The 27,462-nt window shown below is 44.5% G+C and overlaps 2 protein-coding genes across 2 annotated transcripts in view; both read right to left on the bottom strand.

The window, feature by feature from the left end:
- Nucleotides 1-17,300, bottom strand: part of LOC309808883 (forkhead-associated domain-containing protein 1-like) — a gene marked incomplete at both ends in the record, with an annotated part of 79,345 nt that extends 62,045 nt beyond the window's left edge. Inside the window, one exon of the mRNA XM_082629456.1 lies at nt 17,208-17,300. Coding sequence (XP_082485582.1) covers nt 17,208-17,300 — 93 coding nt within the window. The remainder of the gene's footprint in view (nt 1-17,207) is intronic.
- The window catches only part of LOC309807669 (interferon regulatory factor 6-like), a 1,069,421-nt gene that overhangs the window by 405,237 nt on the left and 636,722 nt on the right, over nt 1-27,462 (bottom strand). The window lies entirely within an intron of this gene.

Here is a 27,462-nt window from a genome sequence, read left to right as displayed (position 1 = left end):
ATCCCACAGCAACAAAACACACATCCTTCTCAAGCTCCCATGGAACATTCATGAAGCAGACCACATTCCAGGCCACAAAATATACCTCAACAAATGTAAAAGAATAGAAATTATGCAAAGTACGTTTTCAGAACACAATGGAATTAGGCTAGAAACCAATACCAGAAAGACAGCTGGAAAATCCCCAAATATTTGGAGATTAAACAACACACCTCTAAATAACAGATGGGTCAAGGAGGGAGTCTCATGGGAAATAAAAATTTATCTTGAGCTAAATGAAAATGAAAATACAACCTATGAAAATTTGCAAGATGCAGTGAAAGCAGTGCTTGGAGGGAAGTTTATGGCATTGAAGGCATACATTTGAAAAGATCTAAGCTTCCACCTTATGAAACTAGAGAAAGAAGAGCAATATAAGCTTACCACAAGCACAAGACAAGAAGCAATGAATGAAATAAAAAGCAGGAAAACAAGAGAGAAAAGTCAGCAAAATAAAGAGCTGTTTGGTTTTTTTTTTTTTTTTTTTGTAAAGATCAATAAAATTGACAAACCTCTAGCAGGATAACCAAGAAAAAAAGAGAGAAGATACAAATTACTCAAATCAGAAATGAAAGCGATGGCATCACTACTGATCTCATGGACACTGAAGGGATAATAAAGGAATATTATGAATAATTCTATGCCCACAGATTTTATAACTTAATGAAGTGGACCATTTCCTTGAAAGACACAATCTACTGAAAGTCACACATGGAGAAATAAATACTCTGAATAGACTCATATCTAGTAAAGAATTTGAATCAATAATGAATAACCTTCCAAAATGGAAAGCACCAGGCCTGGATGGGTTCACTGGTCAATTCTATCAAACATTAAGGAAAGAATGATATCAGTTCTAAATAATCTCTTCCAGAAAATAGAAGAAGAGAGAACACTTCCCAGCTCATTCTGTGAGGCCAAGCTTATTCTAATAGCAAAACCAGATAAAGATATTGCAAAACAGGAAAATTGCAGACCAATACCTCCCATGAACATAGATGCAAAATCCTCAACAAAATATTAGCAAATTGAATCCAGTGATGTATAAAAAGACTTCTACACCACAGTCAAGTGGGATTTATTCCAGGTATGCAAGGCTGGTTCAACATTTGGAAATCAATTAATGTAATCCATCACATCAACAGCGTAGAGAAGAGAAATCGCATTATCATAACAGTAGATGCAAAAAGAGCATTTGACAAAATTAAACACCATCCATGATAAACTAACAAACCACCGAACCACCACAACAACTCTGGGCAAATTAGGGATGGAGGGGAACTTCCTCAACCTGATAAAGTACATCTATAAAAACCCTAAAGCTAACGTCATATTTAATGGTGAGAAACTAGAAACTTTCCAATTAAGATCAGGAATAAGGTGAAGATGTCCCCTTTCACCACTCATTTTCAACATTGTACTGTATGTCCTAGCTAATGCAACAAGGCAAGAAAAGAGAATAAAAGATAGATTGGGAAGGAAAAAGAAATCTTCTTTGGTGAGGTGTTTGTTCAGATCTTTTGCCCATTTTGCAGATGGCATGATTGTCTATGCAGAAAATCCCAAAGAACCGACAGAAAGCCCTCCTGGAACTAATGAGCAATTGTACCCAGGTTGCAGAATACATGATTAATATACAAAAGTCAATTGCTTTCCTATATACCAACAATGAACAAGTGGAATATGAAATTAAAAACACAACACCATTTACATTAGCACCAAAAAAAAAAAATGAAGTACTTAGGAATAAATCTAACAAAATACTTAGCTATATGAAGAGGTATATGAAGAAAACTACAAAATGTTGATGAAAGAAATCAAAGTAGTCTAAATAAATGAAGAGATATTTCATGTTTATTTGAAATTCCTTAATGATATATGATGTTTAACATCTTTTCATATGCTTATTTGACATCTGTAGATTTTCTTTGGTGAGGTGTCTGTTGAGCTCTTTTGCCCATTTTTAAGTTGGGTTGTTTGGTTTCTTATTGTTGATTTTTAAGACTCATTTATATTGTTTATTTATTTATTTTATTGAAATGTAGTCGATTTACAATGTTGTATTAATTTCTGCTGTACAGCAAAGTGATTCAGTTATACATATATATACATTCTTTTTAAAATATTCTTTTCCATTATGCTTTATCACAGGATATTGAATATAGTTCCCTGTGCTCTACAGTAGGACCTTGTTGTTTCTCCATCCTGGATGTAACAGCTCACATCTGCTAACCTCAACCCCCCACTCCATCTCTCCCTCAACCCCCTCCCCCTTGGCAACCACAGTCTGTTCTCTATATCCATGAAGACTCATTTAGTTTGGATACATGCTTACAGCATCTTTCTTCATAACTGCCAAAAACTGGAAGCAACCAAGATGTCCTTTAAAAGGTAAATGGATAGACAAATTGTGGTACATCCATACAATGAAATACTAGTGATAAAAATAAATGAGTTATCAAATAACAAAAAAGACATGGAGGAATCTTAAATGCATATTGCTTAGTGAAAGAACCTAGTCTGAAAAGGTTACATACCGTATGATTCCAACTGTATGAAATTCTGGAAAAAGTAAAACTATAAGGAGAGTAAAAGATCAGTGCTTGCCAGGGGCACAGGGGCTCTGGGGCTCAGAAGGAAGAGGAGGGGCACAGGGGATTTCAGGGCAGTGAAAATATTTTTTATGATACTGTAATGGTGGATACTTGTCACTATACATTTGTCAAAAGGAAAGAACGTACAACGCAAAGAGTGAACCCTAATGTAAACTATGGACTTAGTTAATAATAGCATATCAATATTGGTTCATCAGTTGTAACAAATGTACCGCACTAATGCATGATGTTAATAATAGGGGAAACTGTGTGTATTGGAGGGGTGGATATATGGGAACTCTCTGTATTCTCTGCTCAATTTCCTGTAAACCTAAAACTGTTCAAAAAATAAAGTATTTAAAAAAATGAAAACACATTAGTTCTTTGGAAAATGTCACCCACATCATCTTCATCATCATTGCCATTGATCTTTGTGTCCTTTGAACCTTTGATAACCCATGAATGAGAGAAATTCTGTGTTACATTTTGTTTGTCTCTTGCCAGGCTTCACTGCTTTCAGTTCCTCAAAAACTGTCAAGCCATTATTAAGAAATCAAAGCAAGCAGGAAGTTTTAAATGACTCCACAAATTCGGGTGAGCCTCTACCACATGTTAGGCCAGGAGACAGCTTCCTCGTTTGGCCCTATAATATCACTCGCTCCCTTTACTTGGAAAATTGCTAAATGCTGCTACTGGACAGACGCCCTGCTGCTAATACAGACTGACTCTATAAGCCCCAGCCTACTGAGCTGTCCAACTATGAGATGAACTGTTATTTATTTATTATTATTTTTATTATTATCCTTATCATCCTCTAACATATTTTGAGGGCTTCCTGTGAACTGGGCCCTGCTGAAGCATTTTGTGTGCATTTTTATCATTTAATCTGCATGACAGCCCTAAACAGGGACTCTATTATTATCTCCATCTTAGAGATGAAGAAGCTGAGACTCAAAAGGCGAAGTGAGAGGACAGCATTACCTTGATACCAAACCCAGACAAAGACACTACAAGAAAACTACAGACCAATATCTCTTATGAACACTGATACCACAATCCTCAACAAAATAGGAGGAAACCAAATTCAACAGCACATTAAAAGGATCATACACTATGACCAAGTGGGATTTACTCTTGGAATGCAGACTTGATGGTTCAACATATGAAAATTTATCCATGTAATACATCACATTAACAGAAAGAAGGAAAAAAATGATCATCTCGATTGATGTACAAAAAGCATTTGACAAAATGCAACACTCTTTCATGATAAAAGCACTCAACAAATAGGGAATAGAGGGAAATTACCTCAACATAATAAAGGTCAAATATGAAAGGCCCACAGGTAGCATCATACTCAAAGGTGAAAGACTGAAAGCTTTTCCTCTAATTTCAAGAATAAGATAAGGATACCTGCTTTTGCCACTTCTATTCAACAAAGTGCTGGAAGTCCTAGCCAGAGCAATTAGGCAAGAAAAAGAAATAAAGGCATCCAAATTCGAAAGGAAGAAGTAAAATTATCTCTGTTCACAGGCAACATGATCTTACATGTACAAAATCCTAAAGAGTCCATGAAAAACCACAACCCTCTTAGAACTAAAAAATAACATTCACTAGCAAAATCATAGGACACAAAATCAACACACAAACATCAGCTGTGTTTCTATATGCTCACAATGAACAATCTGAAAAGGAAGTTAAGAAAATAATTTCATTTACAATAGCATCAAAATGAATAACATATTTTGGGATAAATTTAACCAAGGTGGTAAAAGATGTGTACACTGAAAACTACAAAGTGCTGCTGAAAGAAATTAAAGACACAAATAAATGGAAAGACACCCTGTATTCGTGGGTTGGAAGACTTAATATTGTTAAGATGTCATTGCTACACAGCAGGATCTACAGATTCAAAATCCCAACAGCAGTTTTGGCAGAAATAGAAAAATCCATCCTAAAATTCATATGGAATCTCAGTGGACCCCAAATAGCCAAAATACTCTTGAGAAAGAAAAGCAAAGTTGGAGGTCTCACACTTCCTGATTTCAAAACTTACTGCATACAAAGGTACAGTAATCAAAACAGTGTGATACTGACATAAGGTCAGGCACATAGGCCAATAGAATAGAATAGAGAGCACAGAAATAAAACTTTGCATATATGGTCCAATGATTTTTGACAAGGGTGCCAAGATTATTCAATGGGGAAAGAACAGTATTTTCAACAAATGATGCTGGGAAAGACTGCAAAAGAATTAAGTTGAACTCTTACCTTACACCATGTATAAAAATTAACTCAAAGTGGATCAAAGACTTAAACAGAGTCTAAAACTATAAAACTTTTAGAGGAAAGCACAGGAGGAAAGCTTTATGACATTGGATTTGGCAATGCATTTTGGGATATGATACCAAAAGCATAGGCAGCAAAAGTAAAAATAGATAAATTCAACTATATCAAAAATTAAAACTTCAGTGAATCAAAGGACACAATAAACAGGGTGAAAGGCCATCTAGAGAATGGGAGAAAATAGTTGCAAAACACAAATCTGAAAAAGGGTTAATATGAAGAATATATAGAGAACTATAACTCAACAACAACAACAAAAAAGAACCCCCAAATAACCTGATCAAATATGGGCAAAGAACTGGAATAGACATTTCTCCAAAGAAGATATATAAATGTCCAACAAGCATATAAAAAGATGCTCAACATTACTAGTCATTAGGGAAATTCAAATCAAAACCACAGTGAGATACCACCTCATACCCATTAGGATGGCTACTATCAAAAACAAACAAACAGCAACAGAAAATAACAAGTGTTGGCAAGGATGTAGAGTAGGGGAACACTTATGCACCGCTGAGAATGTAAAATGGTGCAGCTGATATGGAAAACAGTAGAGCGGCTTCTCAAACAATTTAGAATAAAATTATCATATGATCCAGCAAGTCCACTTCTGGGTATATACCCCAAAGAATTGAAAGCAGGAACTTAAAGAGTTATTTGTACACTCATGTTTATAGTAGCATTATTCACAATTGCCAAAAGGTGGAAGCCACCCAAGTGCCCACTGACCGATGATTGGATAAGCAAAATGTGGTCCATCCATACAGTGGAATATTATTCAGTGTAGGAGGAAGGAAATTCTGACACATGCTACAACATGGATGAACCGTGAGGACATTATGTGAAGTAAGTGTCACAAAAAAGCAAATTTTGTATGATTCCACTGTGTGAGGTACATAAAGTAGTCAAGCTCATAGAAACAAAATAGAACGGGGGTTGCCAGGAGCTGGGGAAGGGGAAACGGGGAATTGTTGTTTAATGGGTACAGTTTCAGTTTTGCAAGATGAAAAATTCTGAGGCTGGTTGCACAACAATGTGAATAACTTACAACTACTGATCTGTACACTTAAAAGTGGTTAAGACGGTAAACTTTATAGGTATTTTACCACGATTTAAAAAATGGCTAAGATGAAGGGACTCACTCAACATCAGGATGCTGGCCCAGGGCAATGTCAGGGTTTGAACCCAAGTCTAATTCCAAAACTTGTACCTTTGATTTGTACCCTGTGATTTTCAGAGTAGAGAGTGATTTAATAATGAGAGAGGAGACAGGCAGGACCTAATATAGAAAACAAGTGCATTTTTTAAGGCTCCTGCATTGAAAATGTCTTTAAAAAGTATATAGTGAGTCCATAAAATATTGAGACGTTTAAACTTCTATTAACAATGACCATCTGCTCTGACGACCCCTGTGCTTTAAGGAAGCCTCCTCGGGAAGCTGACTTAGTTATGACATTGCCCTGAGGTTCACTGACATTGTCGCTGAGGTTCGACGTGTACCTGGAACCGTCCTTTGGAGCTAGGTTTCAACCTTGCATCACCTGGCACTGGGAAGCCCCATCTCAGACCATAACCTCCCACTCCCGGCCTTCCTTATCCTCTGTCTCGTCCTCTCCTTGAGTCACGTAGCCTTTGCTCCCTGTTTGCTCCCTATGGGTAATGCCCTACGCTCACCCAGCCTGGGCCCTGCTCAAGCTCACCAGCTCCTTCAAGTCCATCCCGGCCCCCAAACCCTCCTGCCACCCTCACACTTCTGTCCTGAGGCTGGCCCAGTGCCCTTTGGGCCCCCCAGCCAGCAGGTCCCTGCTCTCAGGCTTTTCATTCTACTTTGACAACAGCCTCCTAGGTCTTCACCTCCTGCACCTGCCTGCATCCTCCGTCTGCTTCTCCCGACCCTCCTCCATCCCTTTACACGGCGCCCTCTGCCCAGCAGGCCCACCTGTGCGGCTACATCCATGGGCTGATGGGCTCCTTGTGTCTGGTTTCTGGTTGGGTTTGGCCAATGGGGGGGTTAGAGATCAGAGCAGGGAGGAGAGAGCTTGGGGTACTTACTCCCCTGGCTTCCATTCTCTGGGGCCACACAGCTTCCCTCAGAGGACTCTACCCAGCCCTCGGGGTCTCCGGGTCCCAGGAAATGCCCCTGCCCCTCACCCCTCAGCTCTGGGGGTGGGAACAGTCCTCACTCATACTAGCTCTGGGCCCTGCACTATCCTTTGTGGTTTCTCTGAGCCCTGCCCACTCCCTGTGGAGTCCCTTCAGGAAACTCCCCTCCATCACTCCACACCCCTGTGAATGTGCCTTCAGCTCCCTGCCAGGACCTGGACTTCCCAGGCATGGAGAAGCTCCTAGATGGGAACCTCAAGGCTTCTCCTAGCTGCCAAGGGCCTCCGGGTGGTCCTGCCTTCATCCCACCCTGGTCTGGTCCCTCTCCTCAACCATCTCCTCTTCTGCATCCTCACCTTGACAGTGTAACTTCCGTCTAACCTGTGAACATGCTCACCACGCCCTCGGCCTGGAAACGCCGCCCCTTCTCCCTTCCTTTCCTTTATTGTCAAATGGCTTCAAGAGGTTCCTCTCCCGCTGGGTCCTCAACCCACTGCCATTGCCCTCGGGGGCCTCCTCGGGCTCTCGGCCTCCCTGTGACATGTGACACAGTTGTCAGAGAGAGGCACGTGGCCTGGTGGTTCAGGGGTTGGGGGAGCAGGGCAACGTGGTGGTTATTAGACTGGGCTCGAGTCCAGCTCTCCTACTTCCTAGCAGGGTGACCTTGGGCAAGTGATACTTCAGCTTCCTCATCTGTAAGGTAACAAAAGGACAGTCTTATAAGCTACTGGTGACGTATAAATGATATAATACATACTAAAGCACTTAGAAGAGAACATAGGGCAAATGGGAAATGTTCTCTATTATGAGCAAGAGGATGGGCTCTGGAGTTAGAAAGCCTTGAGTTCAAGTCCCACCTCTGCTACCTTCCAGCTGTGCAGCCTGGGGCATGGTTCTTTGCTTCTCTTTGGTTGCTCCCTGAGCAGCAAAAATGAGTTTGATAAGCTGGGCTTCGTAGGATTGACAAAAGGTACTGCTTGGTGACATGTTCAAAGGAGTGGGATAACATTTTTGAAATTAACTTGTGTGTGTGTGTTTGTGTGTGTGTGTGTGTGTGTTTTATCTATTTCTTTTAACCTTTTGGTTCTAGGCTATCCCATCCCCCAGCCCCATCCCCCCACTGCCTCCAGAAAGGGATGTAGTGCAGAAATAGTAAAAAAAAAAAAAATGGGGTTTTCAAAAGTATAAGGATATGAGGAAACGGCCAGGCGCTGGTGAGACGACGGGTCTGGGATTGGAAGGAAAGAAGAAGCTTCTCTGCTTCCCCGTCAGCTGGATCCTTCCTCCCCGGTCGCCCCGGGAGAGCCCTGTGGACCGGCAAGGCCTCAGGAGAGGCTGGTCCTGAAATCAGACTGCCCGAGCGTGGTGCCCAGTGCCCCAGCCTCCCTCTGTGACCTCAGGCAGGATACTCAGCCTATCTGTGCCTCAACGCCCTCATCTGTAAAGTGGGGCAAACAACACTAACCTCCTAAGGATGAAATGAGTTAATACACTCGAAAGTGCCCAGAACAGTACCTGGCACAAAGCAAGCTGTCTCTGTGATGAATACCCTCAGCCTGGCAGCAGCTCTCTGGCTCCCTCACCTCTCTGACTGCTTCCAGGTCTCCACGCCGGGCTCCTCTCCCCTCAGATGTCCGTTTCCTCCTCACTCTGTCCATGGGCTGGGGCCACTGTGCCACCCCCTCGATTCGCAGGTGTGTATTTCCAACCCCTGGTTCATCTCCAGGCCCCAAACTGCCTGGCCGCTTCCGGGATGTTCAGGTGCTCACTCAACCAGTCCTGCTTCCTGCCCTCTTGGTAACGGGATTATCACCTGCCAGCTCATCCAGCCATCTTTCTCCGTGGCCTGTGGCATTGATCCTACTGATTCTTCCAGAAAGCTCTCAGACCAGTCCCAAAGCAACGGTCCAGTCAAGTGGTAGTATTAATGTGCTGGGCAGAATGGTCTCCCAAAGATGCCCATGCCCTGATCCCCAGAACCTGGGAATATGCTCCATGACGTGGCCAAAGGGACTGTGATGATGTCAAGGTTACTAATCAGTGCTCTTAAAAGAGGGAGACTAAGGACTTCCCTGGTGTTGCAGTGGTTAAGAATCCGCCTGCCAATGCAAGAGACACGGGTTCGAGCCCTGGTCCGGGAAGATCCCACATGCCACGGAGCAACAAAGCCCGTGTGCCACAACTACCGAGCCTGCGCTCCAGAGCCCACGAGCCACAACTACTGAATCCGCGTGCCTAGAGCCCGTGCTCCACAACAAGAGAAGCCACTGCAATGAGAAGCCCGTGCACCGCAACAAAGAGTAACCCTCGCTCGCTGCAACTAGAGAAAGCCTGTGCTCAGCAACGAAGACCAAACCCAGCCAAAAACTTTTAAAAAATTTTTTAAAAAGTGGGAGACTATCCTGGGTTATCCAGGTGGGACTAATTGAACTCCACCAGTCCTTATAAGCAGAGGACTTACTCTGGCTGTATTGGAGAGATAAGTGGTGTTTCTTGCTGGGCCCCCATTTAACAGCCCCAATGCTCCTCTTCCTGGGAAAGCACCAGGTCAACGTTTCCTCTTTACCCAAATCCCCCCCTAGATGGCAACACCTCAGTCTGTTGCATGAATGAGGATCACAAGAACATTCATCTCACATTTCACTGACAACCCCCATTCTCGATTCCACAGAGTGGAATTTCCCTAGCTTAGTCAATTATCTTGTTATCTCAGTTAACTGAGAATTTCCAATTTAGATATTAGATGTTCCCAAAGCTAAATTTACACTCAAAAAGTGAAGCTTCTGTTTTTAGAAGCTTGAGTCAGCTCAGTCTGAAACTCAGCCCCGCCTCCCCCGTCTAGCTGTGTGATTTGGGCCAGTTCCTTAACCTTTCTGAGTCCCATGTCCATGTCATCAAATGAGGATAATAATGATAATAGTAGTTCTCACCCGCACAGGATTTGTTTTGTGGATATAATTCTATAAATATATATACAGAACATACATAGATGATGTATAAAGCCATGTGAGATACAGTAAGTAGTCCATAAATGTATGCTGTAGCTGTTTGTATTATGTATGCTATTCAAAAGATTATGATCTTTCTTTCATATCACATCCATCAGAATGGCTACTATTAAAAAAAAAAGGGAAATAACAAGTGTTGGTGAGGACGCAGGGAAAGTGGAACCCTTGTGCCCTGTTGTGAGAATGTAACTTGGTGCAGCCACTATGGAAAACAGCATGGCAGTTCCTCAAACAATTAAACATAAAATTATCATATGATCCAGCAAGTCTACTTTTGGGTATATATCCCAAAGAACTGAAAGCAGGGCCTTGAAGAGATATTTATACACCCATGTTCATAGCATTGTTTGCAACAGCCAAAAGGTGGAAACAACCTAAGTGTCCATCAGTAGATGAATGAATAAACAAAATGTGGTGAATCCACACAATGGAATATTATTCAGCCTTAAAAAAGGAAGGAAATTCGGACACATGCTACAGCATGGATGAACATGGACATTATACTCAGTGAAAGGATATTATACTCAGTGAAAGAAGCCAGTCATGAAAAGACAAATACTGTTATGATTCTACTTATATGAGATACCCAGAGTAGCCAAGGTCATAGAGACAGAAAGCAGAACGGTGGTTGCTGGGGGCTGGGATTGGGGGATAAGGGGAGTTGTTGTTTCATGGGTACAGTTTCAGTTCTGCAAGATTCAAAGAGTTTTGGAGATGGATGGGGGTGATGGCTGCACAACAGTGTGAATATATTTAATGCCACTGAACTGCACACTTAATAAAAGTGGTTAAGATGGTAAGTTTTATGTTATGCATATCTTACCACAATAAAAAAAAAAAAGAAAAATGAGATCACGATCTAGCCCTTTCCTCTGAACGTTTCCTCTTGGAAGCCCTCCATCTGCTGGTGAGAAACTAGTCCCATCAATTGCTGTGGTGGGTACTGACCAATGAAATCAGCCGCCAGTTCCCAAACAGGGGACAAAACATTCCCTGAGGACTGGTGAGACCAAACAGGTGAACCCCCAGAGCAAGGAGCACTTGGGGAGAAGCCAGGGGTGAGGTGGGGGTGAGGGGGGAGGATGGGAGCACGACCCAGGCAGGAGGACAAGCGTGATGCAGATGGGGAGCCAGCAAGTGCACCCTCCCAGGCCTGTTTCATTCCGTGGATTTCCCCACAGAGAGTCCACCTGTCACCTTATGTCCCAAAATGCAGGTGTTTGCTTAGAATAACAGAAATGTGAATTACACAGGTACCATACTTCACCCCGTAGATCAGTGAAGATCCAATGGGGGGTCAGCACCCTAGGCTGGGGAGGGAGTGGGAGACGGGCGTCCACTGCTGGCAGGACACCACATCCGGAAACCTCTGGTGGACAATTTGGCCATGCCCATCAGAGTTACAGCTGTATGTGTCCTTTGACAGAGCAGACATACCTGCACGTCCGTGAAATGATGCAAATAATAGGAGAATCCCAGCAGCCTTGTTTAATAATAATAAACAAGATTATGGTGTAGGCTCTGGTTCTTTTCTGAGAGGGAGCCCAGAACTGGCAGGGGCCAGGAAAAGGGACGAGAGTCGTCCGGCTGGATGGGATCTGGGGTGTGTGTATGAGATCAGTCTGGCTTCACGACCCTCAGATCCCACGCTAGAAGGGCTGACACAGGCTGGAGAGATGGCTCCACCCATGAGAAAGGAGATGGCTGGCAGGACACTGATCACCGAGGGTGAGGGGTGGACACCAGCATTTCATCCCCCTGTCATATCTGTTCTTTCTTTTTCTCTTCCATCTCCACCCTCGTAGCTGCAGCCCTGCGCTGACTTGGGCTGTCCTAGAGCTCAGTCTTCTAGGGATCCTAGGACTTCCCCAGGGTGGGACTGGGGGAGTCCCTGGGGAGGGGTAGGGTCAGTCAGCCCTTCATTGTTTACCCTTCGCTTCTCTTTTCCTCAAAACAAAGTTTATTGAAAGAATACACACACACACACACACACACACACACAAGCAGGAGTTCTGCTGATCAAGAACGGAGAGGGAGGGAGCACTGATGGTGGGGTTCTCAAAGTGTGGTCCTGGAGCCAACTCCAGGGGACTCCATTCCCCCCACCTGAACCTGGGGAGCATATAAATGTGAAGATTCCTGGGCCTTACCCCAAACCCACTGGGTCAGAAGGCCTAGGAGTTCATGTTGAACAACCACTCTTAAACATGCGGAAAATCCAACAACCACTGGCTTTGGTGTTTCTTCATTCTGGAAGAACTGAGTCCCTTTCTCAGCAGAGTTTAAATAACAGCCACATCCAACTCTAAAGATTACAGTTTACAAGGCACATCAAATCATATAAATTATAACTTGCAAGGTTTAGCTGTGAAATGAGCAAGGCTGAGGCTTTTGAGCCATGTAAAATGGGAGAGGGGAGATTGTGAATAGAGCTCCTGATGGCTCGCCTGCACACAGCAGCTGGGATGTTCACTGGCAGGTCTCCCCCTTGTTTACAATCCTTCAAGCCTTCTTCCCACTGCTTTTCAGATAAAGATCAAAACCCTTATGGTGACATGAAGGAGGCCGACTTGTCCCTTAGCCCTCCTCCTTCCCACTGTGACTTCTGGACGCCCTGGTTTTCTCTCAGTCCCTTGGGTTCACAATATGCTCTTCCACCCCAGGGCCCTTGCACATGCCATTCCCTTCTCCTATTGTCTAGTTAAGTCCTCCTTGTCTTCCATATTCCTTTCCTTTCCAGCCCCAATGTTGGAATGGAATTAGTCACACCTTTGTGGGATCATTTGACTTATTTCTCTCTCTCCTGGCAGCTTCCTGATGGCAGGGACCATGTCCAGTTCTGCCATCACTGTACCCCTAGACTTGGCTCGGTGCTGAGGCTCTGGGTAAATACTGGGCAATGAATGAGTGATAGCAACAGTTATCACTGTTGACTAGAAACAGTTCTCACTAGCCTGGCTATAAACAGGCTTCCTATTGCCTTAGGGAACCAAACTCCTTACAGGATATAGAAAAAAGTCTGGAGGGTAAAACCCTGCAAATATCAATATTGATATTTCCTTGAGCCAAATGATTACAAGTGACCTTTATTTTCTTCCTTATATTTTCCTTTCTCCCAATTTTTAAAAACAAGAAGCATGTAACTACCTTCCATTATCGGAAAGAGTAAATGATGTCGAAATACTATGATACCAATAGTCAAAACAACATGTCAGCCTTGCTGATGAGTAGAAATCTTTAGAAGCATGACTGCCTATTCTTTAGGATTGATCCAAGCAAATAAACAATCTTTTTTATTTGCTAGATGTAACCTCTGGGTAAATGCAATGATGACTTTTTAGTAATATAAATCCCTGAATTTTTTTTTTTTTTTTTTTTTTTTCGGTACGCGGGCCTCTCACTGTTGTGGCCTCTCCCGTTGCAGAGCTCAGGCTCCGGACACGCTGGCTCAGCGGCCATGGCTCACGGGCCCAGCCGCTCCGCGGCATGTGGGATATTCCCGGACCGGGCACGAACCCGTGTCCCTTGCATCGGCAGGCGGACTCTCAACCACTTCGCCACCAGGGAAGCCTAGTGACGTATTTCTTAAGCTAAGTCCGATGAGCAGTAAGCAGTCAATTATTTATATACAATGAATGCAACTCAATTTCTGTCTAGTTAATAACTGTCCTCATTAGTTCCCTTTTCCAAATGGCTTATTAATGTCAGTGGATCCTCATCTCAACCCTGTGCACCTCTGAGGATTCTTCTCAGTCTCTGTTTTAGGAGACCATAATAATGATCATTGTGTCATTCACTGAGCACCACATGCCAGGCTCTTTCTATGCATTTCTCACTTAATCCTCAGAATAAACCTGTGAGGTAAGAGGTTTACAGACAGGGAAAAGGAGCTCAGAGTGATTAAGTAATTTGGTTGAAGTCACTCAGCCACAAAGTAGCCTAATGAGATTCAAACCCAGCTCTGTCTATCTCCAAAGCCTGTGCTTTTAAAAATTACTACAGTTTTCTAATATCATAGTCCAGTTCAAAACAGAGATCTCTGTCTCTACTTTAGCCAGACAGGAAATAAAACTACCCCAAATCTATGCCTTGTTAGGATAAAGAAGAAACTACAGTTCTTCTTCTTCTTCTTTTTCCTCCCACTTTGCACACTGAACAGATGTTCTGTGTCCTTGAAGGGAGACCATATCATGGAGGAGAATCTCACGGGGACGTTCATGGAGTTATCTTTAAATCTGTTGCGTTTACAATAAACATTCTCAGAAAACTAGGAATAAAGGGGGAAATTTCTCACTTGGTAAGAACGTGTATAAATACCCTACAGCTAACCTCGTACTTAACGGTTAAAGACTGACTTTTTTCCCCTAAGGTCAGGAACAAGTGAATATAAGGATTTATACACTGCTCTTGTTCAGCAGAGTCCTGGAAGTCTTAACCAGGGAAATAAAGCAAGGAAAAGAAGATTCAAGGCATTCACATCTCCTTTTCTGAAAGGAGAAATAAAATTGTTCTTATTTGCAGATGACATGATTGTTTATGTATAAAATCCCAAGAAATCTACAAAAGCCCTTATATAAGAAAGTACAGTTAAGGTTCCAAGATACCAAGAAGCATACAAAAATCAACTGTATATCTATATACTGTCAATGAACATGTGGACACCAAAATTAAAAATATAATACCATTTACAATCACTCAAAAAAAAAAAGAGAGAGATATACTTAAGTGTAAATCTAACAAAACATGTTCAGGACTCGTATGCTGAAAACTACAAAACACTCATGAGAGACACTGAATAAATGGAGAAATATACCATGATCATGAATTGGAAGACAATGTAGGAGTATATCAATTATTCTCACATTGTTATATAGGATTAAACACAATTCCAATCAAAATTACAGCATGATATTTTGTATATACAGACAGGCTTACACTAAAATGTAAATGGAAAGGCAAAGGAACTAGAATAGGTTAAAAATTTTTTTTAAAGAAAAGTGGGAGGAATCACTCTACCTGATTTAAGACTTACATAGCGACAGTAATCAAGGCTATCTCATAATGGTAGATCCATTATGACAAATAGATCCATGAAACATAATAGGGAACTAAGAAGTAGCCCCCATAGAAAGTATGGCCAGATTATTTTTGACAAACTTGCAAAAGCAATTCAATGGAGAAAGGATAGTCTTTTCAACAAATGGTTCTGGAACAACTAAATATCCACATGGAAGAAAAATGAACTTTGACCTAAATCTCACATCATAAACGACAGTGAACCCAAAATGGTTCATAGATTTAAACATAAAACTATAAAACACTTAGAAGAAAACATAAGAGAAAATCCTCAGGGTCAGGGACCTGGTGGCATGTTCTTAGACATGACACTAAAAGCATGATCTATAAAAGAAAAAATAACTACCTGGACTTCATCAAAAGTTAAAGCTTTTGCTCTGTGAAATACTCTGCTAAGAGAATGAAAAGACAAGCTATGGATGGGAGAAAATATTTGCAAACCATCTATCTGACAAGGGACTCATATCTAAAATACATAAAGAATTCTCAAAACTCAATGGTAAAAAAATTAACAATTCGATTAGAGACACTTAAAAGATATGAAGAGATATTTCACTGAAGAGGATATGCAGAAGGCAAACACGTACATGAAAAGACATTTAACATCACTATCGATTTGGGAAATGCAAGTTAAGACTATGATGAGATACCACTACACACTTACTAAAACAGCTAAAATGAAAAACAGTGTTTATGCTAATTGCTGGTGAGGATGTGTCTCATACATTGCTGGTGGAAATGAAAAATGGTACAGCCATGCTGGATAAGCCTGGCAGTTTCTTTACAAACCGAATCTATATAAACACATATGTTAATCCATGCAATCATACTCCTGAGCATTTATCACAGAGAAATAAAAACTTATGTTCACACAAAAACCTGTATACAAATGTTTATAGTACATTTATTTGTAATAGCCCCAAATGGAAACAAAATGTCCTTCAAAAAGTGAATGGTTAAACATAGGTGATACGTCCATACCGTGGACTATTACTCAGCAATAAAAGAACAAGCTAATAACCTAAATGGATGTCAAGGGCATTACAATGACTAAAAAAAAAAAAAAAAAAAAAACAATCGCAAAGGTCATAGATAAATGATGAAAATTATAGAGACGGAGAACAGATTAGTGCTTTTCGGAGCGTGGGGACGATGGTGGGAGGAGGAATTGTGACTATAAAAGGAGCATCACAAGGGACATCTCTGATGATGGAATACTCCTATATCCTGAGGGCCACACCCAAATCCACACGTGGTAAAATGGCACAGGACTCCACACATGCTTCGTGCCATTCTCTCTACCATTTGTGCATCTATAATTATTTCAAAATAAAGTTTAAAAAACTCTGTTGAGTGAAGTCTGACAGTGGTCTGCCTTTCACAGTCCTAAAGGGATTCCATTGCATTTCTCTTTCTGCTTCAATATTTTAATCCCTTTCAAAATGTTAAAAGGCTCAAAGCCACTGTTTTTATAATTCCTTACTTACAATTTCTTCCAACTTCCTTGGCTGTCAATGAGCTGGGACTGTGGACCAAGCCACAGCTAATTCAGAGAATGGAATGAAATGAAGTGAGAGAGCACTGAGGCCATGCCCAGGGCTTACCCTGATTTACTACTTGGAGGTACGGGGGCGGGGGAGGGCTCTGAGGGGCCCGTAGTCTCCAGAAGCTCTGGAAAGGGCAAGAGGCCATTGCTCAAGCTGGGCACTTCAGGTGGCCGTGGCTGCCAGACGCGGAGCAGGTGAAGGTCAAGCATCAGCTCTACGCCCACCTTCCAAACCGCGCCATCAGGGTGGGACACTGCACACACAGTCAGCAAAGGACACAGGGCCCATCGCACTTTGCACTGTGCTCATTCTTACCACATGTGCCAGGGAGACCCAGCACATGTGGGGAATGGTTATTGGTGGCACACCGAGGAAGGCTGGGACTGTTAGCCAGAGGCTGTGCTTTACAAGAGACTGGAGTCCACAGAACAGTAAAGACTTTTGGTGGTGTGAGGGGTAGGGAGGGTCGGGGACTGGCTAGGAAGAGGTCTTACCTCTAAAACAAGGTCTGAATTTTCATGCCTTCCAATCGTAGTGCTTTTATTCAGGACAAAATAGCCTTCTGCACTCTTTAGATAGGCTTTCATATTCTCTGCTTTCCCTATAAAAGGTTTTCAGAAAACAATTTTGTTAGAAAAATACAGTCCTCTAATTATTCAATGTCATATTTAGAATGAATGGAATACACCATAATGTCCACAGGAGAAGTCAGCAGAGGTAGGAGTGGATAGCTGGATTTAACAATGATCACAATGATAATTCCACACATTTTTAAGACTGTCCTTTTAACAGTGATAGCCGGCATAGATGAGCTTGCTTCTGATCACAAGAGGACATCCTTTATGTAATTCAGAGCACAAACAAGCAATAGCAAAAAAAAAAAAAACAAACAAACAAATCCGAATTCCACTGATAACCGCTCTCCACCTCCCATTAAGCTTAGTTTGGGGTTAGTTATCTGACAGAATCAAGTACTCAGTGTTACTAACCCACCACTTACTAGCTCTGTGACTCTGGGTGAGTTACTTATTCTCTCTCTATGCCTCTGTTTCCTCATCTGTAAAATGGGGCTAATAATACTCTGTATCCCAAAGAGTTTTGTGAGGATTAAATGTGAAGCATCTAGAATGGTGATTGCTACACTAAACACCCATTTGTCCTACTGTGATTGTGACTGTTATTAATCTTGGGCTTCTGAACTTTGACTCAAGAAACCCCAACTTCTACAGAGCTTCTTAAAGTGTGGAAGAGTCAGTCATCAAGGAAATGGGCATTAGAAGATACTTTCTTTTTAAGTCACCGCATTCCTTCATATATTTAGGTTGAAAAAAAATGATTTCCAAAGACAAAATATCAAGATTATAGCTTGGCTGTACGGTCAAGACTCTGTACGTATCTTTTGCTGGCATTTTATTATGAAAATGTCAAACACACAGAAAAGTTGAAAGAAGTGGATGGTGAACTTCTATAGAACCACCACCCAGATTCTACAATCAACATTTTGTTCTATTTGCTTTATCACATATCTACCCATCTATACATTTTATATTTTAATGCATTTCAAAGTAAATCCTATACATGGTTTTAAAATTTATTTATTAATTTTTGGCTGTGTTGGGTCTTCGTTTCTGCACGAGGGCTTTCTCTAGTTGTGGCAAGCGGGGGCCACTCTTCATCGCGGTGCACGGGCCTCTCACTATCGCGGCCTCTCTTGTTGTGGAGCACAGGCTCCACATGCGCAAGCTCAGTAGTTGTGGCTCGCGGGCCTAGTTGCTCCGCGGCACGTGGGATCTTCCCAGACCAGGGCTCGAACCCATGTGCCCTGTATTAGCAGGCAGATTCTCAACCACTGCGCCACCAGGGAAGCCCTATACATGTTTTTTATTATTTATTTATTTATTTATTTATTTATTTTAAATTTTTTTTTTTTTTTTGCGTTACGCGGGCCTCTCACTGTTGTGGCCTCTCCCGTTGCGGAGCACAGGCTCCGGACGCACAGGCTCAGAGGCCATGGCTCACGGGCCCAGCCGCTCCGCAGCATGTGGGATCCTCCAAGACCGGGGCACGAACCCGTGTCCCCTGCATCGGCAGGCAGACTCTCAACCACTGCGCCACCAGGGAAGCCCACATGTTTTTTAAAACATAAACATTTCAGTGACTTCAGCTGGTTCCAAGATGTTGATGATAATTCACATGATATTTGAATTCTGATCCATCTCAGTGCCATGTCACAGATAGTCTCTTTTCTTTTTTTTCCTTTTTTTTTTTTTGGCTCTGTTGGGTCTTCGTTGCTGCATGCGGGCTTTCTCTAGTTGCGGCGAGCGGAGGCTACTCTTCCTCACGGTGCGCAGGCTTCTCACTGAGGTGGCTTCTCCTGTTGTGGAGCATGGGCTCTAGGTGTGCAGGCTTCAGTAGTTGGGGCACGTGGGCTCAGTAGTTGCGGCACGCGGGCCCTAGTTGTGGCTCGCAGGCTCTAGAGTGCAGGCTCAGTAGTTGTGGTGCACTGGCTTAGTTGCTCCGAGGCATGTGGGATCTTCCTGGACCAGGGCTCGAACCCGTGTCCCCTGCATTGGCAGGCAGATTCTTAACCGCTGAGCCACCAAGAAAGTCCCCAAAGTCTCTTTTCAACTGAAAGGTCACTGAAGTGTGAAGTTGTTAGACTGTGGATAAAAACAAAAATCATCTAGGTCTGACCGTAGAGGGTCTCCGGTCTGGCTCTGCTTTCCATCAACATCTCCATCATCATTCCATCACTGAATCCCTACTAAGTGCCAGGCACTGGGCTATCCTTTTACACACATGGCCTCTTTTCATCCTCAGAACCACCCTGTGAGGCAGGTGTCAGTATTGTCCCGCTTTACAAATGAGGAAACTGAGACTCAGAGAAGTTAAGGTCACACAATAGTAAGTGTGTGACAACTCTGAGCCTTTGCATGTAATCAGTGTACAAACCTCCATTGCTGCTGGTGGGGCAGAGTAGGGGTGGGGGAATTGCACTGTCTGCTGACACTTGGGACATGTAGTAAAAGAAAGTCCTTGAAACCAGCATTCTATCCTCTGAAAGGAAGACGAGACCCTACCTGGGGGTAAGAGAAATAAAAATAAGCAGGATAGTTTATATTTGTAAACTTTGAGGCCTGTGGATGTCCCACAAATATTGATGCTTTCAGATAATGAGAAATACATTTGATTAAGTTCGCTGTCATGTATACAGGGGAAAAGACATTTCCTCTTCCCAAAGAACCATGCTCTGCTGCCTTCAGTTATTAATCTTCAATTGCAGAGGACCATGTTAGCACGCAACACATTCAAGTCTAATTAAGCTAAAATGGAAACTTCCAAGAAATGTCTCTTCTGCAGGAAAACCACAGGAAACGCCACTAATCGAAAACTTAAACTTGGATCATGTGCATATTTGTTTTTTAGCTCTCACCCCAGACGTCCCCAAGGCTGGGGTCTTCTCTCTGCTCAGACGTCCCCCCTTGGGGCAACCACCTGACTGACCACTCTGGCTAAAGGCACCCTCAGTCATGTTATTCCCCTGCTAGTTTTCCCCTGCTGTGTTTCCTTCCTTGTACTTATCATTCTCTGACATGTTCTTGTTCCTTTCTTTAGTTATGCTTGCTGTTGGTTTCTCTTTCACTAACATATATGTTCCTGGAAAACCAGGACTGTGTTCATTTTGTTCAGAAGTGATTCTTCATGGGTATTTTGTGTTTGTACCCATCTTCAGAGCAAAGGCATTGAAAGATTTTGTCCTGCACTCACTTTCTGAGGATGCTTGTATGGCAAACAGCCTGGGAGGATAGAGGTAATGTTTCTAATAAAGATAACGGCTCCTTCTGGGGCAAAAGTTGGGCAGGTTTGCTAGCAGCCCCTTTCAAAGATTGCAGTTTCCTGAGTTTGGAGTTCCTTACCTGGGACACAGACCCACTGTGCGCACAGCATCCACACTGGCTGCTCTGTACCAGCCCGAGGGACTTTCAGGGCAACAGGAACCAATGTGCATATGCAGCTCTGCTGCCTTTTATGTCAGCTGTGCTGTGAGTAATCAAGTTCTTTGTTTCTGGCCCAGGAGTCTCTTGTCTTCTGCCAGGAACTATAAGCTGGGCAGGCTAACTTACTAACTTTCAAACAGGGTCAAATGTCAGACCCTTTGCAGTTCCTGCCAGCTCTGTGCATTACCCCTTCTCCAGGGCAGGGGGCGGCGGGGGGGCAGAACCTGACATATAGTAGGTGCTTGGGAAACACTTGCTGAGTGAATGAAAATACAAAGGACACCTCAAAGCAAGTCAGTACAGCCAGCTGGCTAGGAAGCTTTGATAGTAACTACCTTTCATTTTTCCTGTCAATATCTAGCTTAGATGACTCCTTGGAAAACCTAAATTCTATCTCTTTAGCTTTTGGATTGGACAATATTTCTCCACCTTCATTTTGCCCTGTGCATCACTTCCTTGCATGAAAACACTGTCAAAGTAATTTGAATGTGTGGAGCTCTGTGAATTCGTTCTTACTCAGTGCCATGGAGCACCATCCACAGGAAAGAGCAAAAGGGCTTCAGTCATCTGCATTCCCCCGACCACTTTGGATGGCTCAGAATTGGGCTATAGGAACAAACTTTCTTTTGAGGTTTACAGTGGCCTCAAAGTTCCTTAAAGAAGGGGAGTTCAGGTAAGGGGCGGGTGTGTGTGTGTGTGTGTGTCTGACCATTGGGTGGGTGTTGTCCATAAATCATGGGAAACAGGGGTTCCTCTCTTAATCCCAGCTATACCCACAGGACATCCAAGAGCTGGTGCCCAGGAGAGGCTTAAAGCTCCGTGCCGCCTCCCTTGGGGGGCGAGGTAGGGGCTGCACTTAGGAAGGAATGGCTGGTGTTGGGGCACCTTTTCTGGGGTGCTCCTGGCGACCCGAGCCTGGATCAGAGAGTTCAGACTCGGCTGGCGCCGGGTCCCCTGCCTACCCCAACGCCCTTGACCTCGCAGGGCTGGCCTCCTCCGGCCCAGATTTCCGCCCGCCGCCTCCTCGCGCGCCGCTCTCACCTGGCCAGAGGAAGAAGCCCACGCCTCGTCCTCCGCCGAGAGCCCTGACCTCCGCTCTGCCGCCCTCCCGCGGAGTCTCTGGGCGAAGGCCCGCAGCCCGCGCGCCCGCCCGGCCTTTTTACAAACGTCGCCACGGCAACGCCATTCTGACGGCCGAGCTGGGGAGGGGCGTGGCGTGCGCGGCGCCCAAGGATGAGGGGGAGGTGCGCTGGGAGCACCCGGCCAATTACAGCCCGCTGCAGCGCTGCGAGCCCTCCCCGACCTGCCCGCTAGAGGATGGAGAAACAGGCTCAGTGTTCACAGAAGTAGCTCCAAGTCTTACAGCGGGGAAGCAGCAGACTCAAGAATCCTTCCTACTGACCTTAGCTCTAGGTTCGGTGCGTTGAGGAGGGGGTGGTCAGGCGTGGGAGGGTAATGGAGCTGAGCCACGAGAAGCTTGGAGGTTAGTACCCCCCGTCCCACCCGAAACTCTAGTTCTCTCTGTTGTGGAGGAGAAAACAGAGTAAGCTGGGGGGGACCATCACTTCTAGGGGTGGGGGTGGAGATGGGAGATGGGTGGGGTGGAAGGAACACTTCTGAAAGAATGGAAGATTCTCCCACGTGCTAGGAAAAGGGTATTTACAAGCCCACAGCCTTACTGTTCCTGTCCTTCCCTGTCAAAACTCGCGTTTATTCATTCATGTGTTCTTTACTTCTACAAACATCACCTGAGTCCCTACAAGGTCAGACGGTGGCCCCAGTGTTGACCTGGATCAGATCCTTAAGAAACCCCCCCGCACTCCCCATGGGCACGGGGCTGGGGGGATGGAGCGTGTGGAGAAGACATGCAAATGCCAACTATCTCCCCTCACCCCATGTCACCTTTTTCAAATCAGCCCCTTCTGTCTGGGAGCAGAACAGCCCTGCTGACTAGCTACAGAATGCCTCATTTCCCTGGCAGGAAATGACGGACAAGGTGCCCCAAGACAAACTCAAAATATTCATCTGAGAAAGATGAAAGATGGCAGACTCCACTCTAGTCAATTAGAAGACGATATAAGAGAGAAAAATCATGGAAATCGATATGGGATGGAATATATGGTAAAGATGCTCCCACATGCTTAGAGGCTCTTAGAAATGCACATTCCCTGGCACAGACCTCAGAGATTCTGATTAGGCAGCTCTGGAGCATGGTCCAGGAATGAATTTGTTGCATTCTTGCAAATTCCTTGTGCATTTGTTAAAAGCTTGGCAAAACCTCAGGACTTTTTCAACCCTGCAGTTGAATCGCAGAGCCCCCCCAGCACTTGTCCCTAGAAATCTCTTCCAGGCCCTCAGTCAGCCTGGAAGGTTCTGCCTGGGTTAGTTCCATTCGACCAGAAAGACCTTAGGAATGTATGAGGAGTGACCACAGAGGCCGGGGCCCTGAGTGGTAACTTCAGAGGAACAGAGAGGGTCAGGCTCAACTCTCCAGGCACATTTCTGCCTCAGGGCCTTTGCAGTTACTGTTTCTTCTCCCTACCAGGCACTTCCCCCAGGGATCTCCTTCAGCTCCTTCAGATTTTTACTCAAATATCACCCTATTTAAAAGGGTCTTGGAATTCCCTGGCGGTCCAGTGTTTAGGACTCGGTGCTTTCACTGCCCGGTTCGATCCCTGGTCGATCCTGCAAGCCCCATGATGCCACCCAAAAAAACAAAACAAAACAAAAAACACCCCCCCAAAAACATGAATAACAAAACAAACACCTCACTCTATTGCTCTTCCCTTCATCTTACCACTCCTCTAACATGCTATTTATTTAGTTTTCTTCTCTTATTTGTTGTCAGTCTCCCCACTCCCAACTCCCCCCTGCCCCCAACTTAAGCTCCATGAGGGCAGGGATTTTTTTCTCTTTTGTTCACTGCTGTATCACCAGTACCTAGAACAGTGCCTGAATGAACGAATGAGTGAATGAACAGGGGCAGCCCTTGCCACCCGCCCACAGCCTTGCCTCCTACTCTTGAGCTGCTGAGCTGAACTGTCCTTACCCCAGGACCTAGGCTTCTGTAGCCTTGGCCCTCCCCAGCCCCACCCCCATCTCCATGCTTGTCTTCAGTCTCATCAACATGAGCACAGAACAGCAACCCTGCTCACTGCCAGCCAGACCCTATGGAGCCCATTCAGGCCAGCCTGGAGCCGGAGCCGCTCATGGCCCCCTGATAGGCTTGGGAGAGCATATGTTGCCATTAGTCCATCTCTCGATGAGGAAATACTAAACGCAGAACAAAGCTGACATTCAGGCTCACTGGAGCAGAAATTGCCAAATCTTGATTGGATCCTGCCGCTCCCCACAGGATGCCACAGTCATCTCAAAGGGTGTGTGAAAGTCTAAAAACCCAGTTCCATGTCATCCACTTAAATTTCAAAAACAGAAACTAAAATACCCCAATAACTCATGGCTTTATCATAGCATGTCCTGGGCTGAGTGAGAGTTGTACTTTGCGATGATGGGGTGTTCAAAATACTGCACCTGGGGAATTCCCTGGCGGTCCACTGGTTAGGACTTGGTGCTTTCACTGCCATGGCCCGGGTTCAATCCCTGGTGGGGAAATTAAGATCCCGCAAGCCACAAGGCATGGCCAAAAAAAAAAAGAGATTTCTAGTTTATATGGGCTCCTTGGTGATGCCTGTAATCAATCAATCTTATTGAGCTCTGGGTGGCTACCAAGGCTGTACTGTATCTCCATCAACATCAGGATGCTGGTGTCTGAAAGGCCTGGGTGCAGGTCCCAGCTTTGTCATTCCCAGCTGTCCTCATAATACTGGAGCGAGTAATGTTAACTCTGGGCTTTCCACCCTCAGGGCACTATCACAGTCTTTCCTGTGGATCATCTCATTTAATCCTCAGCATAACCTGGGGCAGTAGGTGTGTGTGAAACACCTGGAACAGGGAGCTCTGCACAGAAGCACTCAAAAATGTCGTGATGGGTATTATTTCTATCACATCACTCCCACTTGAACAGGAAAATAAGGCTCAAGAGACATGGAGGTATGTGACCAAGGTGACACAGCCAGAAAAGGATTTCAATCTAGATGACTGTGATGGGACGGTATTTTCCCCGGGGACCACAGGTGACAGGTGTCACAGCCACGAGACACCCATGCTCACCACCTGCTTTCCCTCAGCCCTGAACAATCTGGGCTTCTGGCTGTCCTGAAGTTTTGGCAGTGCCTGCAGCAAGAGAGGGAGGGAGCTGAGGCCAGGAGGGGGTAGCTGGGGCTTGCCAGGGACCTCTCCTGCCACCCACTGGGCTTCTTTCCTGCAGGACCTCTGCCCCATAAAATCTCATTGGGCCACAGTTACCTTCCCTGGGCTGTCCTTGACTGGGAGAGCCCATCCACTGTGACCCCTCCCCAGATCTGCTTGTTGTCCCCTGCATTCCAACAAGAAATGAATGCTGGCCTCCTGCCTGGAAGAGGTAGGGAGATTGCCCAGCCTTTAAGGGGTAAGAGAGAGCCAGAGAAAGAGCTGGAAAAGGAGAAAGGGAGAGTAAAAGAGAGAAAGAGCGCTCAAAGATAAGGAAGTAGCTAAGCTGTTGAGGAGGTGACAGATGGGAGAGCAAAGGGCCAGTGGAGGCTCCACAGTCCATTCATAACCTGACGCTATGGGCTAAGGAAATGCAGGTTTTTATACACACACACACACACACACACACACACACAGGTTCACAAAAATAAATTCAAACCACAAAACCACAGCTGGTCACTGAGGCCTTCTGCGGCCATGCTCACCCCCTTCCCCTGTCAGAAAATGAGAAGTCACCCAGGTGTTTTCTCAGATGGAGACAAGGCTGGTTGGGATGTTCATCTCTTGCAAATCAGAGCTCTGCCAGGGGGCTTCCCTGGTGGCACAGTGGTTGAGAATCTGCCTGCCAATGCAGGGGACGTGGGTTCGAGCCCTTGTCTGGGAGGATCCCACATGCCGCGGAGCAACTAGGCCCATGAGCCACAGCTACTGAGCCTGCACGTCTGGAGCTTGTGCTCTGCAACAAGAGAGGCCACGATAGTGAGAGGCCTGTGCACCGCGATGAAGAGTGACCCCCGCTTGCCACACCTGGAGAAAGCCCTCGCACAGAAACGAAGACCCAACACAGCCAAAAATAAATAAATAAATAAAATTTAAAAATTAAAACAAAACCAAAAAACCACTCTCTCTAAAACAAACAAACAAACAAACAAAAAAACAGAAAAAAAGCTTTGCCAGGGAGGTCAGTCTGTATGTTCTGTTTGGAAGCTGCAGATGAAGGGTGCTGATCCCTCCTCTGATCGGCCTGGTTTCGTTTGTTTGTTTGTTTTATTCTGTCTGTACCTCACTTCTCTCACCTGTAAAACGGAGGTAATAACAGCATTGACTGTAAAGACCAAATGGGTTAATATGTGTGAAGTAGTAAACTGTGCCCGATACCACAGACTCCTTCTGTGAATGTCCGCGTTGCTGTCTGTCTCTTTGCTTGTTTTTGTTGTTTTCTTGATGATGTGGGAGGACAGCACCATCTCAACCCGATCACGGCCATCCTGGGGAGAACTTTGATTTGCATCATCTCAGTCCCAACCCAGAGCAAAGTTGACCTCTGAACACTCACATATCATCTTGCTTGTTGCCCAGGGACATTTCTGGGTGTGGATGTCAGAGGCAGGCTGAGCTCCCCTGATCGCTGCTAGAGGGATTCTGAGAATCCAGCTGGTCTCTGTGGCGTGGCATGTGCAAGACAACTCCATATATTCGACTTCCAGGCATCCAGGCAAATCAACCTCCACTACTTTTTTTGGGGGGGGATTAACAATGAACCACTATGAATGAGGTTAACCAAACTAGCTAATATTTACTGAGGCTTGTTAGGTACCAGCCGCTATGCCATGCACTGTTTTATTTAATTCTTGGCCCAACCCATTTCACAGAAGCGGGCTCAGAAAAGTCAAGTAATTTGCCCAGTTACAAATCTTGTAAGTGATAGGTCCAAGATTCGAACCCTAGCTGTTGGACTCCAGTATATTTTCTTTTTTGTAAAGTTTTGTTTTCAAAACATAATATACATCTCGAAAAGAGCACAACTGATAAGTGTACACTTGAAGAATTATCACAAAGTGTATGAACCCACCCTAACCAGAACCCAGAACAAGAAGCAGAACATCACCACCCACCCCCGCCCCTCCGAGAAGACTCCCTGTGCTCATTCTGGTTACCCCCTCCAGCTTGTCTGACTTCCAATCATAGATTAATTCTGCTTGGTTTTGAACTTCATGGAAATGGAATCTTACAGATTCCATTTGCTGCCTGGTTTCTTTCACTCAACTATGTGAGGTTCGACCACGTTGTCTGATGTAGCTGTGGTTCATTCATTCTCACTGCTGCATTGCATTACATTCTGTTATCTATTCCTGCAGAACAAATTATGGCAAACTTAACGGATCCAAAAAACACACACTTATGTCACAGCTTCTGTGGGTCACGAATCCGGGCACTGCTTAGCTGGGTTCTCTGCTCAGGGTCTCTCCCAGGCTGCAATGAGGGAGGTGGCCAGGGCTGGGGTCTCATCTGAGGCTCAGCTGGGGAAGGATCCTCTTTCCAGTTCATGTGGTGGTTGGCAGGATACAGTTCCCTGAGGGTTGTTAGTTAGTCTGAGGGCCTCACCTCCTTGCTGGCTGTTAGCCAGAGATCCTGCACTGTTTCTTGCCATGTGGGCCTCTCC

This window comes from Mesoplodon mirus (assembly GCF_964341445.2).
Source record: "Mesoplodon mirus genome assembly, chromosome: 7".
Classification (NCBI taxonomy): domain Eukaryota; kingdom Metazoa; phylum Chordata; class Mammalia; order Artiodactyla; family Ziphiidae; genus Mesoplodon; species Mesoplodon mirus.
Note: the sequence above shows the minus strand (reverse complement) of the source record. Positions and strands in the feature narration are given on the sequence as shown.